Genomic DNA, 14,736 nt, shown 5'->3' on the forward strand with positions numbered 1-14,736 from the left:
GCCCTTCCAGAAGGCTCGTCTGCACCAAGCCTGCAGGCACGCAGAGCTCCCCGAGACCTCTCAGCTTCCGTCAAACGTGGTTCAAATGAGCTGGCCAGAGTAAACTCAGCGAATTCTGGAGGGAGGGGCCGAGCGGGAGCGTGCACACGCAGTGTGATCACGCAAAGCTCCCYTTCTTCAGAAAACGAGCCTAAAAAAAGGAAAAGCCAAGCAGGAGCTGGGGAATGGAGACAAGCTCCTCTTGGGTGAGCTGCGGGCAGGTGTCCTGTCGTCCAGGGGACAAATGCTAAATTCGGGCTTGCCGGCGTCCGGAGCTCCAGGGCACAGGACGTGTCTAACGCCTTCCTTGCAGACGCGCCCCGGGGAAGCGCTCGCGTAACGTGAAGACATCCAGAGCGGGAGATCGGACGGGCTGCAGCACTCRCAGCCCGTGAGACGTGTGTCCTCGGCACGTCAGGACGACGCGACCTAACTCGGCCCCGAAGCCTGACGTTAGCGGAGACGGGAGGSCGGCGGGCAGCAGGTGGCATCAGCTCTGGACCTGGTCCCATCTCAGCGCTGCAAACCCGGCGCTGTCTCCAGCAGGTCGGGTTTCTGCTCCCTTTGGAGTGAGGCGTCTCCGGAGCTGCGTRTTCTTGCTACGTAACAGGACGTCGCGTTTAAAAACAAACACACGTGCAGATAATCCTAGAAAACAAGCAGGTCTCCTAACGGTGCAAAGCCGTTGTTGCCCACGCAGCGTGCGCGAGACGCGAAGAGCCGGGCAGCAGGACGGCACCGTCGCTATCGGGTTTAAACGCCGCGACCCAGAGCAGCGTTCTGCAAACGTACAGCTGCTACTGCTCTTCGGGGTGCTGCTTCACCCTGCCCTTCTCGCACACTTCATCACCGTCGCACGTGTTTCAGCTCACCTTCCCCTTCGCCCTGATYTCTGCAGCTTGTGCAGGCTATTGCAAACGTGCTTCAGAAGACATTAACATTCTGGGTTCCCAAAACAGCATAAATTCACTAGGCAGAAATGCAGCGAAGTTCCTTTAAACCTCGTCCAAAAAAACGGTCTTGCCGTTAAATCCTCGGAGCGCTACGAGCACGGCAGACCCGGCCACGTGGCCTTCTCAGCCTGCAGCATCCCAGGAGCCGCGAGAGCGGAAGAAACGCAGAACAGCCCCGCGCCCAGCGTGCTTCGGGCAACACGTCCGCGCCGGCCGAGCGCCTCGAGCGTCTCTGCAGCGGGTGCCTCGGCAATCTTGGGCCTGGTGGGTTGCGTTGAAACGGTGGCGACGCCGGGCGAAGCCGCGGGGCCGGGGGAGGCTGGAAGAGCCCGCGCGTCCCCGCGGGCGCCGGAGGCGGCAGGGCTCGCGGCACGCGTGCCCCCGCCTCGCCCGGCTAGCGCAGAGCTGCAGCCTCGGCGGCGAAGCTGAACGGGACCAGCGGCTGAAGCTATCGTTTAAACTGACCCAAAAATACCTGCTCTTGCAATAACCCGAACGCTTCCCAGGATCGTTTGAAACTCAGCCGGACCCTGGAGGCGAGTAAGCGCGGCGCTCGCGCCACGTCCCGAGCAAGGGTTTGCCGGCCGCAGCCCCCAGGTCTCTGCACGGCGGATTTTTTTTGCCAGTCGCCCGCATTTTGCAGGGTGGCTCCCGCCGCGAGCCGGAACCACACGTACCTCCTCTGCTGCCGATAGCCCGACAGCTCCAGGAGGGATTTCCGAGGGAAAGACCGGAAGAGTTTCTGCACCTGCTGTTTCCACGACAACAGCCTTTTCTTCTGTATCTCCGTAAATGCCTGCCCGAAAAAAAAAGAGGAAAACGGAAGACGTGAGTATTTTCTCGACGAAGCGAGCAAGGATGCACGCGCGTGCGCGCGGGAAGAAAATCAGGAGGTYGGGCAGGGAAAGCCCCGGCGCGGCCGCGCTCGCCGAGACAAGGGTTTACTGCCGCGAAGGCGTCAAGGAGGCCCYTGTCCACGGCCCTATCTCCTGCTCTTTTCATCTGTGCTTCTAGAAAGCAAAGGCAGGGAAAAGATGATAAAAGATGAAAAGCCTCATCTGCCACCCTGGGTAATTTGACTCATCTCAGGAGCCTCCCGAGACCCGGCAGGGCGGAGGCRGAGAGCGGAGAGCCGCCGAGTGAGGACGGCTGCGCCGCCGAGGCCGAGGCGACGCTGAGAACCCCCGCAAGCTCCGCGCTGCCGCCGCCGCGACCGCTCCAAAACCAAGACAAAGCCGAAGGGTTTTCGCCCGGTATCCGACAGTTCTAGCTCAGTCCAAGGTTACCTGCGAGGACGTGCTCAGCCCCTGGAGAGATCCGTAATCAGATCGGGGCTCTGCACGAACGGCCGGAGGCCCAGGAGCTTTATTTCCTAGGCACCAACTTCTTCTGCGGGTGGAAAGGGCTGGGAACTGTCTCCCTCCTCTTCCACTTGGCAGACTGTGGATTTGGGGGTTTGCAGCCACTAAATTGCTCCCAGTCCTCTCAAGATGAGTTTTTTTTTTGTGTGTGTGTGTGCTTTGACAGCATTTTTTTTAAATAAACAAATAACCGAGAAGCACTTAAAGCTTGCAGCTCTGGTGAGACGTTTTGCAAGCTTCCCCTGACCACGGCCACACGGCCGGGCAACGCGAAGCAGCTTGTAGCACCAGGTGCCACCAGCGCGGTACAAACGCGGCAGGACACGGGAGACGGGGCTCTGCCTCCCTGCCAGAGGACAGGACCGAGCCCGAGGCCTGGGGCGTCTCAAGAGCGGGCCGGGACTCCACCACCCCGAACGGCAACGCGGCAAATCCAGATCCGCCAGGCAGCAGTTACCACAAACAGATGCGCAAAAAMGCAAGTTGCAAAATCACCGACCGTGTGCTGCGAAACAGAGCCTAGGAATGCCAAGCGATCGCTTGGTCTGCCTGATAGAAACCGCACGCACGTTCGCCCCGGGATCTTCTTTCATCCAGCTGCTGATCAGACTGTCACGAGCAACATGAATTTCCCCGCTCCAGGTCTTTGCAATTAGGCAAGCCCAGGGCGAGCAGCGTTCCTGTGCAYCACGCTGGATTTAGAGCCCGCTCCAGCCCCGTTCTGTCAAGAATTACTATTAATACCCCCAAAAATATTTGTGTTAGAAACTCAAATGTTTACATAAACAGACACTTTGGAAACAGTCTCTAAGTGATGAGAACAACAGTTTTATAAGATCTGTCACGACTCACCTCATGAATTAGACATTTGTCTATGAGCTGTAAATAGGAACTTATATTCTCTTCATCGGGTCTGGAAACTAAAAGTTGTGTACATACTGGAAAAAAAAAAAGAGAAGAAAAAATAAACAGAAATGTGGATACCGAGCTGAGATCAGGGCTTTGGGGTTTTTAAAGAATGTCTTGCACATCCTATTTCACTTATCTGAGAGATGTTTTCATCAATGGGTCACTTGTCTAGGAAAAACACCCTACCCCGATTCCTGCCATGCCATTCTATATTTAGGGCCAGATTTGCTTCACGGTTACGCTGGTGTAAATCCAGAGTAACGCCATTTRAGTCATCAAAATTAGACAGGAGCGAATCAGGAGCGCAGAATCTCGCCCCCTTCCCCTTTTGCCGTTGTACTGTGCAGAAGGTGCTGTCAGCAGAAGACCCGGCTCTAAGATCTACTGCTCCGGTGGCCAAAATTTGCCCCTGCTGAAAAGGGATTCCTGCAGCTATTGATGACAGCAGGGTTTTAGCCTCTTTTTGAATCAACGCCATAAAAGCAAGCSTAAATGAATCCAGAGAGGAGGCCAGGGCTGCTGGAGAGAAAGGACTCTCTCCTGTTCTCCTAGCAGAGGCGTTAGCTGCAGAAAGCTCCCGGCCCTTGCGGGCAGGATCGCCTTCGCGGCCCGGCAGCTCCCGCGGACGCCGGCTCTCGTTCAGCCGAACGTCTCCCGGGAGAGCGGCTCGCTCCGACGAGACCTGAGCTGCACGCGCGTTTACGGCGGCCGTTCTCACGGGCTCGGAGACAGAGCTGAATTCATCAGAGGGCTTAAAAGGGGGCCACAAACCTGCGCTTGTCTGTGCACGCAGCCACGTAGCTGGTGAGAAATCTTACACCAAACTTTTATATAGAAAACATCTTTTTCATACGGTTTTAAATTGAAACCAGCTTTTCATATACGCTTTGCAGAAAGGGTCTAAAATTGAGTCAGGACTGCCGTTTCTCCATGGCTTTGTGACAAGTTTCCTCCTGTTCCGGGTCTCCCCTCTTCTCTTCACCATGGAGATCTCCTGCCGTGCAGAAAGCATCTACACCTCCGATCCCACCTTGCAGAGGTAGCACGTGCCCAAACTAGCCCCAAATCGCCAGCACCTCCAGCACACACCCCGGCATGTGAAGGTAGCCCCTGCCTCCACACTCCTCCCGTTTACCTCCCCGAGGGGCACACGACACAGTGACAGCRGCTTAAGCCTGATGCAAAACATTGCAACAGCAGCCTACAGCGTGCAGGGGACAGCAGCAGAACATCTTGGATGTCCTGTGTCTAAACTGAGGCTTAAAAGGGGCCTCGGATCCATGTGATTTGTGCTCAGGATGGCTCACGTGCAGCCCACTCGACAGTGCTTCCTCCCTGCAAGCAGAGCGAGTTCGGGGCTGCCTGCCCCTCCCCAAGCCAGCCAGCCCCACAGACCCAGTGAAGCACTAAACCATCTGGGCACCTCTGCTGTGAGGCCAGCAAAGGTCCTTGCCTACCTCTAYGATGAACATTAGAAAAAGCCTCAGACCACTCTCAAGTTCTCCCTTACTGGAAGGCCAAGCCCCAGGTCTCCCTCCTTTTGGCAGGCCCACGCGCAGAAGCAACTGCTCTGCAGGTGAATTCCTTCAAACCCAACCACTGGGCTATCAAAAGCCTCAAGAAAGTTTGGCAACTCCTAAAAGACGACAGGCAGACAGAGATACTGGCTGTCACTCAAAGCAAGTAGCTCTTCTAGAGGTCTTTAGCCTTGCCTTCCAGCCCTTCAAAGCAGAGCCGTGCAACAGCAGCATATAGAAGTCCTGCTTCAACCCTGCCTTCCAGCGCACTCCCTKTCTCGGCTCCGCGGCACGCTGGAGAAAGGCTGCAGCTCCCAGGAGTGCCGAGCAGCTGTAACACGAGGACACGTTCACACTAGCATCCACCTGGGCAAATAGGCGACAATGCAACAAGGGCCTTCAAGTGGGTCCTCTGCTCACATGAGTCACCAGGATTCATGGGTTTGGGTGGCCCGTGCAGACCCCCTCTGCACAAGCCACCGAGGGCTAAGTTATCTCCGTTGAAGCAACCCAAAACAGCTGGACTCACACAACAAGCCCGCAAGCACCGCAGTGGACCCATGCTGCGAACACATCTGTGGGCCTGCAGCATSTCTCCAGGGCTGCCCACTGAATAGAGGAGAAGAGAGGATGCTAATGAGTGTGCCACTACCTCCCATCTCTCCAGGCATGGTCTTACCTCTTGAGGGGTTTGCATAGCATGATGGGGCCTAATATAATGCGATCATTACAACTGTAGCTTGCAGAGGCACATGGAAAGGCTGCTGCTGGTGCTGCCACCAAACACACCCTGCTCTGAACCAGTTATTCCTAGTGAACACACCAATAAAAAGTCACAGCCGCTCACCTTTCCCCATCACTCTTGTGAACTGTCCAGGCAGATCGCCTTCGGGCAAAGGGGCCCCCCCAGACTCGCCCTCACATCCTGGCAAATGGTGCTGTTGCATCCCCCCTGCAGCAGAGTCCTTGCAGTCAGACCCTTGGCTGTCTGAGCCGATGAGGGAAGAGGGGTGATGCGAGTCCGGGTCCCGGCTGTGCTCATCCGCGTTCGAGTTTTGGGAACAGTAAGCTTTGATGGGAGTGAGGATCATTTGGTGTAGTTCCTGCAGTGGGACACGTAAGTTGCCACCTTCCAGGATGTCCTGCAGATTCAAGCCAACAGAAGAGGATTTGTAGTGACACCTCTGCAGTAACAACAGAACATCAGCTATGAATCAGGCCAGCACCATCGATCCTCAGAAACAAATCTCCAGTGGAGCCAACTGCCTCATTCCTGCTCCAGGATTCTGTTGCAGTCCATACTCAATAATCGTGTTTAACTCGCTGAGTCTTTTACCTAGACCACGTGGTGAAAACTGGAGCCTCAAGYGTGAAGCCCCTGCAGTCACTGCACCTGCCTCTCAATGGGTGTGTTCAGATCTGAATTCCCAGAGAACCATGCCCTGCAAACCAGTGGGACCAAAGACCAGGTTTCAGAGCTTCCAAGCTTTCACCAGAAGGATAGGAACTTCATGGGGTCAATGAATGCACTGAGATTTCAAAGCCCTAACCAGCGAGGTCTTGCACCTTCCCCTGCAATCCCATAACAACAGCTCATGACATTTCAGCCCTTTCTAGTTAGAACTGTGCTTTCTAATGGGGACTTGTCTCTAGCTTCCAGCACTGTCTTCAAGCCYGGCCCTCCGAAACTGCTTTGTCCAAAAGTGCCTGCAAAAATATTGCTATGCCCTGGGACCACCAACACAGAGCCCCAGGACATGCCAGGATAAGACAAGGTATGCAAAGGAGACACAAGAATGTGGACAATGTTCACCAATGCTGAAAAATAAGGGTTTGGCTGTAACGGGCTCCGTAAATTCACTCTGTCAAAGTGCAAACATAGTAGATGGGAACAGGTGACTAACGATACCCAGCAGCTCCTTCAAAAGATTGGGATCCCAGAGTTCACACCTACTGGCTTAAAGCACTTCACAGCAATTTAAGCTTAAGCCAGAAAAGGTCTCATGTTTTTGGCCAGCTAGAAAACATCTGAGAACAAGAGGGGACGGGTTGACTTTGCATCCCTGAGAGGATGACCAAGAAAGAGTAGATGAAATGGTGCAGAGAAAGGTGGAGGCTTGAGGATGAAAATGGTCTGATGAGGTGAGTGCAGACCATTTGGGTTGAAGGCTGCAAGCAGAGGTAGGAGAAGCTCATGTGCCAGGTACTGGAGGAAAGCCATCTGCAGGGGTCCTGCAGCAATGAAGATGAGACAGCCCCATCCTTACTGGGACAGGGAGAGAAGCAGGTGCAGAGGTGAAAGGGGTTTTCACAGGGAGCTGGGTGCATTKGTGATCAGACACAGAAAGGGAAACCAAGATGCTGCAGGCGAACTTATGTTCTTACAGTAAAAACWTTCACCTTGGAGATTCTGGGGGAGGTCCACCTGGGAGAGAGAAAYGGTACAACCGTGACACGTTCCCGGGGCTGCAGAGCAGAAGAATTGGTCAGTGGGGGGCAAGCAGTGATTTGAGGAGGGGAAAAGCCAGGGAAGGATTTCTTCACAGGCACAGCACAACATGTGGCAATACTAGAAAGCAGGGCAGAAGAGACTTGAGATGCCATCTATGCGGTCCACCCCTTGCCCCAGGGTGGAACCAGGTCTGCCTGAACCACTCTTATCAGCGGTGTTGTCAGCTTCTCTGAGATTTATGATCTCTGCTGCTTTGAACTAACCCCCACCACCAGGAACTGAGAGTCTCTGAAACACTTGCACTGTTTTTGTTTGTTTGTCTGTTTTKGGGTTGTTTGTTTTTTTMGTTTTCAACAAGAGAAGTAGATTTGAAGCTCTGCTGACCATAGAACGCAGCTGGAGGGCCTGTCCCAAACACACATCAGTGGTTCGAACACAGGAGGAATAAGAGATCTCAATATTCATCACTGTGTGAACCCTCAGGTCCTTGGCTCCATGACATGATTTTTGAGCACCTGATGTTGGCAGTTCACATGCTTCGCGAAAAACRTTGGAAAGGAGAGTGCAGAAGAGAAATCCAGGCTGTAAATGATCTAAGGGCYGTGGAAGGCTTGTTTGGTTGGAGGGAGGCTGGTTAGAATGGAGAAGGATGAGGAATCTCCATCACCGTCAAGCACATTTAAGGTAGAGCTGATCCTCCGCCTTTGAGGAAAGCGGTGGAGAAAGGGCTTCCTTGGGTACATCTCCCAGCCCTGTTCCCTATTATTTGAGTGTACATCAACCCTTCTCCCTCTGCGGCTAGAAACCAACCTGGCCCTCCTGTCTCAGGGAAAAGCCGATGAGAAAGAACTGCATCTAGATTTTACGGCAGTGCGGTCAAGAACTGCTCCTTAGGCCGTACGGACTGGCTCAGACTGCTTGTGAGGCACCACCCGGTAAGAGGCAGCTTTGGGGGGATGAGCTCTGGCTGCATCTACGGAAGAGACACAAAGTGGACGCGCAGGCTGCGCACAAGCCAGCCTGAGCAACGAAACTGTCGTTCACCCTAGTTCCTCCTGCATCCCCTGCTCGCTCTCGGGTATCTTAAATTCACTTCTCTTGTGACACAACGTCTATCTGTCGGACGTTATCACACTTTGGGGATAATTCCTGTTTTGCTAACTGCTGGAGAAGGGTGGAGCAGCTCTTTCCAAGAAAGAAGGAATCTTTAGCAGCAAGACTTTGCCCAAAACATCAAGTCACACACATGTTCTTGTTTAGCTTCAAAAACAGGGGGAAAAATTGGATGAAAAGCTTGGAAAAATGGAGAGGTAACCTCCCAAGTAAAGCAGCCCACGGGCAGCTCTGAGCCCCAAACAGTCTTCTCATGACATGGCCGCAGCCCCACGGCCCAAACCCACTCCGCTGAGCTGCTGGTAGTCAAAAGCAGATCCTGTCACTTATCTCTTCTTATTTTACAGTGCACGTGGCTCACTGAGTCAGCTGAATTTGGCTTATATTCCTGCACCGAGACAGTCAATCAATAYCATATTTAAAAAGCTATGCAGAGAAGTAGAAGAGGCTGTGAAATTGCCTGGAAAACATATTCACAAAGAAAGCTCAATCCAGGGGGCTGTCCCTTGGATTTAATAGTTATTATTAATATACAGAGGTAAATATGGCTTTATTAGCTCCTGCCATATCCTGAGTACAATCCCGTATTATAAATAAATAGCAAAGCAGTGAGCTAATGAAAGCACCAATAAATAGCATCACACCACATAAGTATTTAAAAGCCCCTAGTGGGAGGCTGTGCAAGTTGCTGTTTGAAGAAACTTCAATTAAATATAATATAATATTGCAATAACAAATAGTGAGAGGTTGGATGAGCTGCTCCCAGCAGGTCTGCGGTGCTGGTGCTTCTCTTACAGCCATATTTTCAGAGTTTTAACTTTTATTTTTAACGGGCAAGAAATTTCTATTTGTTCTCTTTGGGAAGACAAGCTGCTGTTCAGGCACAGATCTGAGTCTCCTGCCTTTTACCTGGGGACAAATTGCCCATGAAATGCCCCCCAAAAGCACAGTGGCCTTTGACTTGGCACACGCCAGGAAATCCTCTCTCTCTTGCCGGAAAGACAGTAAGGGCAGGACTTGGGGACTGCCTACGTTAACTGCTGTGCCCAGAGGGCATACCGTAAGAGGGACAACAGCGTCAGGAAGGGACGGAAAACCAAGCAACCGTATGGTTCTCCCAGGGGTTAAAGTGCCGTGACAGTACAACACATCCAGGCACCCCCCACAACAGGTCAGGCAAAGGAAGCTCAGCACAGGGGTGAAAATTTGCATCCAGAAGAGCTGAAGTGCTGCCTCGCTTGCCTCCAGGAGGTTCTGACATTTTCAAGGTTTGGAGTTCATTTTGTTGTCAATCAGTTTTAGGAGAGGAACCTCTGACGTTCATAAATAAGCACAAATAGCTCAGAGAGGGTGCAGGGCAAGCAGCATCTTCGCCCTCTGATACCTTCAAAAATAGGATCAAGCCTTATAAGCAGAAGGGATGGGTTTTATGAGCCTGTATGGCTTAGAAAGACTGACTGGATTTCCCTTGCAAGGGTCAGGCACACCACCCAGTCCCCGTAAATTACCCAGCTGCTGCCCAAGAGCTGACCCGTGACAACTGTCCGGGGACCGGCTCTTAGCCAGGCGCGACCAGGGGCTAGTTCGACRCAGCCCCTCCGCAGCGGAGGACGGGTAAGGTAAGTCACCTCGCTTTGCACATGCCGCAGTTTGCGAGCTCGGTCGCAGGCAGCTGCCGCAGCCCCGCCGAGGGGCCGTCGCTCGAGCATCCCTCCGAGGCCTTCGAGCTCTGCGGTTAACACGCTGTCAGCCCTCCCGAACCTCATCTGGGCTCTCCTGCTTTACCCGTGCCAGCCCACAGGTGCTACAGCTGGTCCCACACCACTGCCGGTGGGGGAGAGCRTTCCCATCGGCATGCCTGGGAGGGTGCCCTCCATCAGCTAAAAGTTCAGATATTTTCTATGGAAGGCAGAAAGTGAAAATAGCCCAACGCTGGCACCAGAGCCCAAGCAGGAAAAACTGTACGGTTGCTGGGTTGTGTTCTGTTTGGGGGCTTTGCTTTTCTTTTCTCCCCCCCCCCGAACCACTTTGATTTTAAGGAGTCAGCATTTGTAAACAATATTGAACCTGGACTCAAAACAAAGCCACGCTTTCCTTTTCAAAGGTAGCTGCAGCAAGCGGCCGCTTCTGGTGCCCAGCCCAAGCCAAGCGTTGTGCTCCCTCCCTGCCCTGGCCCTTCCCGGGGCCAGGAGCACCCTGGAGGCACTGCTGCCCATTTCCTCCCCACCCCCCAAAAAAAAAACATGGGAAGAGGCAGAAAAAGCAGGGTGCAGGCTGGCAATCTCAGCTGGCCAGGCTGCAGCAGCGCTTGTGCGCAGTGCTGCAGGTTGCATCCACCCCAGCTCTGTGAGTACGCCAGATGGATTRGCACTCGCTCATTAGGCCTTACAGCCCCAAATAAAAACTGCGTCTGCTGCAGAGCTGTTTGSAGACACCGCTCAGATGTGGCCAAGCCAGCAACAGAAAGTACCTAGGAACACGTGTAATGAGAGTGCTTTACCCCAGGATTAATTCTTGGCTATTACTGCAATTGAAAAAGAAGAAACGCAAGAGCGTTGTGAAGACTTACCCGTTCTAAAGATTTGAGAAGGTTTTGTCTCTCTTTTAGCTTTTGGATACTGATGACTATTTTGTGTCTTGCGCCTTTGGTAACGTTCTGCAAAAACAGCACATAACCTGGCATTAACATTTGCACAGGACAGTGGRAAGAATCAAAAACCCTTTCTCTCCTCAATGAAAAGGGCTGCTGTAAATTAATCAAACTTCTGMATGCAAGGATTAGCGGAGGACACAGAAAATCACTTGGAAACATTGCTGAGGTACAGATCTCCTGCCAATCTGTCCCTCCCTTGGAGCAGCTCTCTTTAGAAGCGCTCACAAGGGGAAAGCGTCTTCTTACTCGCCTAGGGGAACTGTTTTAAAGTCTGGCATGGGATTTTATATCTGAGAAGACCTGGTGAGCCAGCACCTGCATTTTTCAGTGGCAAGTCTCAAACATAAACTCTCTGCAGCACGGCTCTGCCCTGGTACAAACCCACCAGACTCAGCACAGGGGCCTGGAGCGACTTTGTTGGAGATGGAGGAAACCAAGACCTCTGAAGAGAGCCCCATTCAGTTTTTAAGGCTGACTTAGCTATTCAGCCTCTGAATACCAGGAGGGACAGAAGAAATGAAAAGCTCAACGGTAATTGAGAAAACAGCTGAGCAGCGAGATAAACGCTGCAGGCAGGCAGCCCGCGAGCCTCCCCTCCCAAAGCCAGGCTGCTCCTAGGCATCCRGGCAATCGGGTACTTTGGGATCACACCTCAGAGGAAACTACCAGCWGATGTAAATAAGCAGTGAAAGCCAAGGTGCTGACCGGACCTCTTTATCTCAAGGATAACGCAGGGGTAAATCTAATACAGGGGAAATTTTCAGAAGTTGGCAAGTAAAGCAGCTACCAAAGTCCCGCTGGCGTTAAAGGGAGCTGGATACTGAATACTGCGCCCCTGAAAATCCTAAACCGAATCCCAGCCAGACAAAACCCCCAGAGCAGCGCCCCGTGGCTCTGGAGAGCCTGGGAACTTCAACCCCGGCTCCCTCAGTAAGAAGTCCGGGACAAGGTCTCATTCAGGCAAAATGTGTTTTTTCCACTCTCCCTAGACTCAATTTTCCTTTTCCTGTTTGTTTTCAATCCTCTGCAAGCAAAAGGCGTTCCACCTGAAGCTATAAAAGGAGGTTTTTAAGGCACCTCCTCTACCAACTGAACAAACAGCGCGCTCCTAGGGGTGACGACAGCAGCAGAGGAGGAAACRCGGCTAATTGCTTTACGACCGACTTCAGACATACTTGTGCCTCGAGCTGGCATTCGGTGAGCGCCATCATTTCCTCGTATGTCATCTGGGAAAAGAGAGCCGCATACTTGTGCAGACGGAGACTCTTCAGCCAGGCTGGAACATCTGCAGCACAAAGGCAAAGAGACAAGAACTCCCTTTTATTTTATGGTACTGTTTAACGACGCCCGATAAGATCGCCAGCAGCACGGGGAGTTTATTAGGCCCTGGCTTCCTCGTGCCATCCGCTATCCCACCGCCGCTTCAGACACCGACTGCACTTTAAGGCTGTAATAAAACTACTTTGAGAGTTGTCCTAGGCTTAGAGTACAGCTGGGCATAAGGAAAACACCCGTGTAGAGCAGGAGAAAAGGAAGGTGGCTAAGAGCACGGAGCGGGGAGCGCACGCCACGCGCAGCAGCCTTATTTATGTGCACGACACAGCACGACTACTGAGGTTTACTCTGAAGTGGCTCAACACCAGTTTGAAAACCGGGTCGGTCACCCTGACACCACCACCAGCTTGTAGACAGTGCAAGCTGGTGATGCCCCACGGAGAATCAGCTTTACGTCTGCAAACTGCCACAGCCCCGGCAAGCTTTTAATCGCCCTTTTTCTCTGSAAAGTGGAAACAGCAGAAACTAATGACTGGGCCCTAGCTGGAAGGATGCTCCTTATGTACCGTTGTTCTCCTAACATCAGTGTGGTTCCACAGGACAGGGAACCACAGGATCTGGGACGGGGATCCTTCCTCTGCAATATGGGAAGCTYCACATGAAGGGGTGATCTCCCGGGGCTGGGGTGCAGGGGGAGAACGGGGTGGGATACAGGCTACCACCCTCCAGCCAGCTCCATGGTTCCTCTTGGCTTGGCAGGATTTGGGGCCATTAGTCCTTGTCTCCTTCCTGATCAGAGAAACTTCTAGGAGCCCATCTCAGCTAGGTGCAGTACAAGCAAAAAACAGTGTTTCAGCCCCAAAGAGCRTTAAAATCTGCACCTCAAACGGAGAGATCAGGTGGAGGTGGGTGCAGGAGTCCTAGGAAATAGGAGTACTAAAAATTGTCYACCCTTTCAGCTACATCTTAGAGCAATTCTATGCCCAACAGCTAGGAGAATAACCTTCATGACTGCATCCAGAAATCCTTGCTACCATAACCAACGTCAGAGTTTCCTAGGCCGCTCAGCACCCCAGCTGCAAAGGATGAAGCCACAACAGTACTTTGCTTTGGAAAGGGATGAGACAATTCAAGGAGGACAGGTTTACTGCTGGCTGGGACATCCTCCAGTCTGGATGCAGTCCCTGGTTCAGAAAGCCCACACAGATACAAGGCAGAGCTGTCTCACCTCTCTTCCCTAATGAACATCTACTCTGCCACTGGAGGAGGCAGGGCTGGATGGACCTTTGGGTGATTCCTACACTGGCAGCTGTTTCCTGGACCTCTCAGAGAAATGTGCTCCTATGCCAAGCTGTGGTACAYGAAGAATTTGGTCCTGTGCCTAGAGCACTTTTTCCTCTTTGTACATCCTGATGTGCAACAATCCCACAAACTGCTGTTTTGGGAATCTTAAAAATAATAGACAGCAACCAACAGAAAGCCTTCTGTTTCCAGTACCGGTGGAGAGGCAAGGACTGGTATGTCCAAATCTCAACTTCATTTTAACAAAAATAYGCCATTTTAGTGATGCCACCCTCAAAGGAGCGCCTGATCTTCTGTCCCCCAGGAACGTCTGTCTTTGGTGCATGTTTGTGTCCAGAGGGAGTCCACACAGACGCTTTCTGAAGAGAGGTGGGACCTCACACACGCAATAAGCCCTGCAAAAAAGCCAGCCCCAAATCCCCRGGCCTGACCAACCCTCTGGCTTTGCAGATGGTCAGGGCACAGGAGTAGCCCTCCTCTCCCTTTGCATTACGTCTTCCAAGRCAGCCTCTTACTTCTGGGAGCTACAAAGGGCCAAAGCCCCCCCCCTTCTCGGTGGAAACGGCAATCCTTTGAGACAGCTAGGGGAGAGGCAGTCACCTTGCTGCCCAGCAACAGCAGGGCTCTCTTCTCCTTCCATAAGGAAAGGAGAAGAATCACTTTTTTTAAGGTGATTTCACGGTCCTTGGAAAGTCAACCTGCAGGATGCAGTCATTACCTYCTAACGCTCCCTACAGAGCAACGAGCTACTCAGTACGCATATGGAGCTACTCTTTAATCACCAGTTACTAGGACCTAATTGCTAAATCATGGCATGATTGTCAGAAATACTGTGTCTAATGTTAGCTGCAAAATGAGGACTTCCATGCTGTTCGTGTGTATTGTCTCTTATACGTGTTAAAAGCCCGAGTTTTGCCAGCATACAGATATGCTGGCACAGAAATTCAGGGGGCCTGGAGGAAAACAATTCACCCTGCAGCCAATATATACGTGGGATGCCTTCAGAAATGTCCTTATGGCATGTCACATCCCAGCCCGTTTCGAACCCGCTGCTAAGCAACAGCCGTACTCGCAGCAGRAACGCCCACAGCTCGACCCGAACCCTTCTCCAGATGTGCACCGAGCTGGGCGCTGGGAAGGGCTCTGCCCGCAGGAGGCCGGG

The 14,736-nt window shown here is 52.6% G+C and overlaps 1 protein-coding gene across 3 annotated transcripts in view; it reads right to left on the minus strand.

Annotated features, from left to right (window-relative positions):
* Positions 1 to 14,736, minus strand: part of SAMD4A (sterile alpha motif domain containing 4A) — a 112,000-nt gene that overhangs the window by 4,115 nt on the left and 93,149 nt on the right. For all 3 annotated transcript variants that reach the window (XM_085315113.1, XM_085315114.1, XM_085315112.1), the window contains 5 exons: positions 12,173 to 12,282; positions 10,914 to 11,000; positions 5,627 to 5,921; positions 3,206 to 3,291; positions 1,670 to 1,788 (listed from right to left, as the gene is read on the minus strand). In XM_085315113.1, coding sequence (XP_085171239.1) covers positions 1,670 to 1,788; positions 3,206 to 3,291; positions 5,627 to 5,921; positions 10,914 to 11,000; positions 12,173 to 12,282 — 697 coding nt within the window. The remainder of the gene's footprint in view (positions 1 to 1,669; positions 1,789 to 3,205; positions 3,292 to 5,626; positions 5,922 to 10,913; positions 11,001 to 12,172; positions 12,283 to 14,736) is intronic.

The sequence above is a fragment of the Rhea americana genome, unplaced genomic scaffold, assembly GCF_003343005.1.
Source record: "Rhea americana isolate MKP2758 unplaced genomic scaffold, rheAme1 scaffold_42, whole genome shotgun sequence".
In the NCBI taxonomy this organism is placed as follows: Eukaryota; Metazoa; Chordata; class Aves; order Rheiformes; family Rheidae; genus Rhea; species Rhea americana.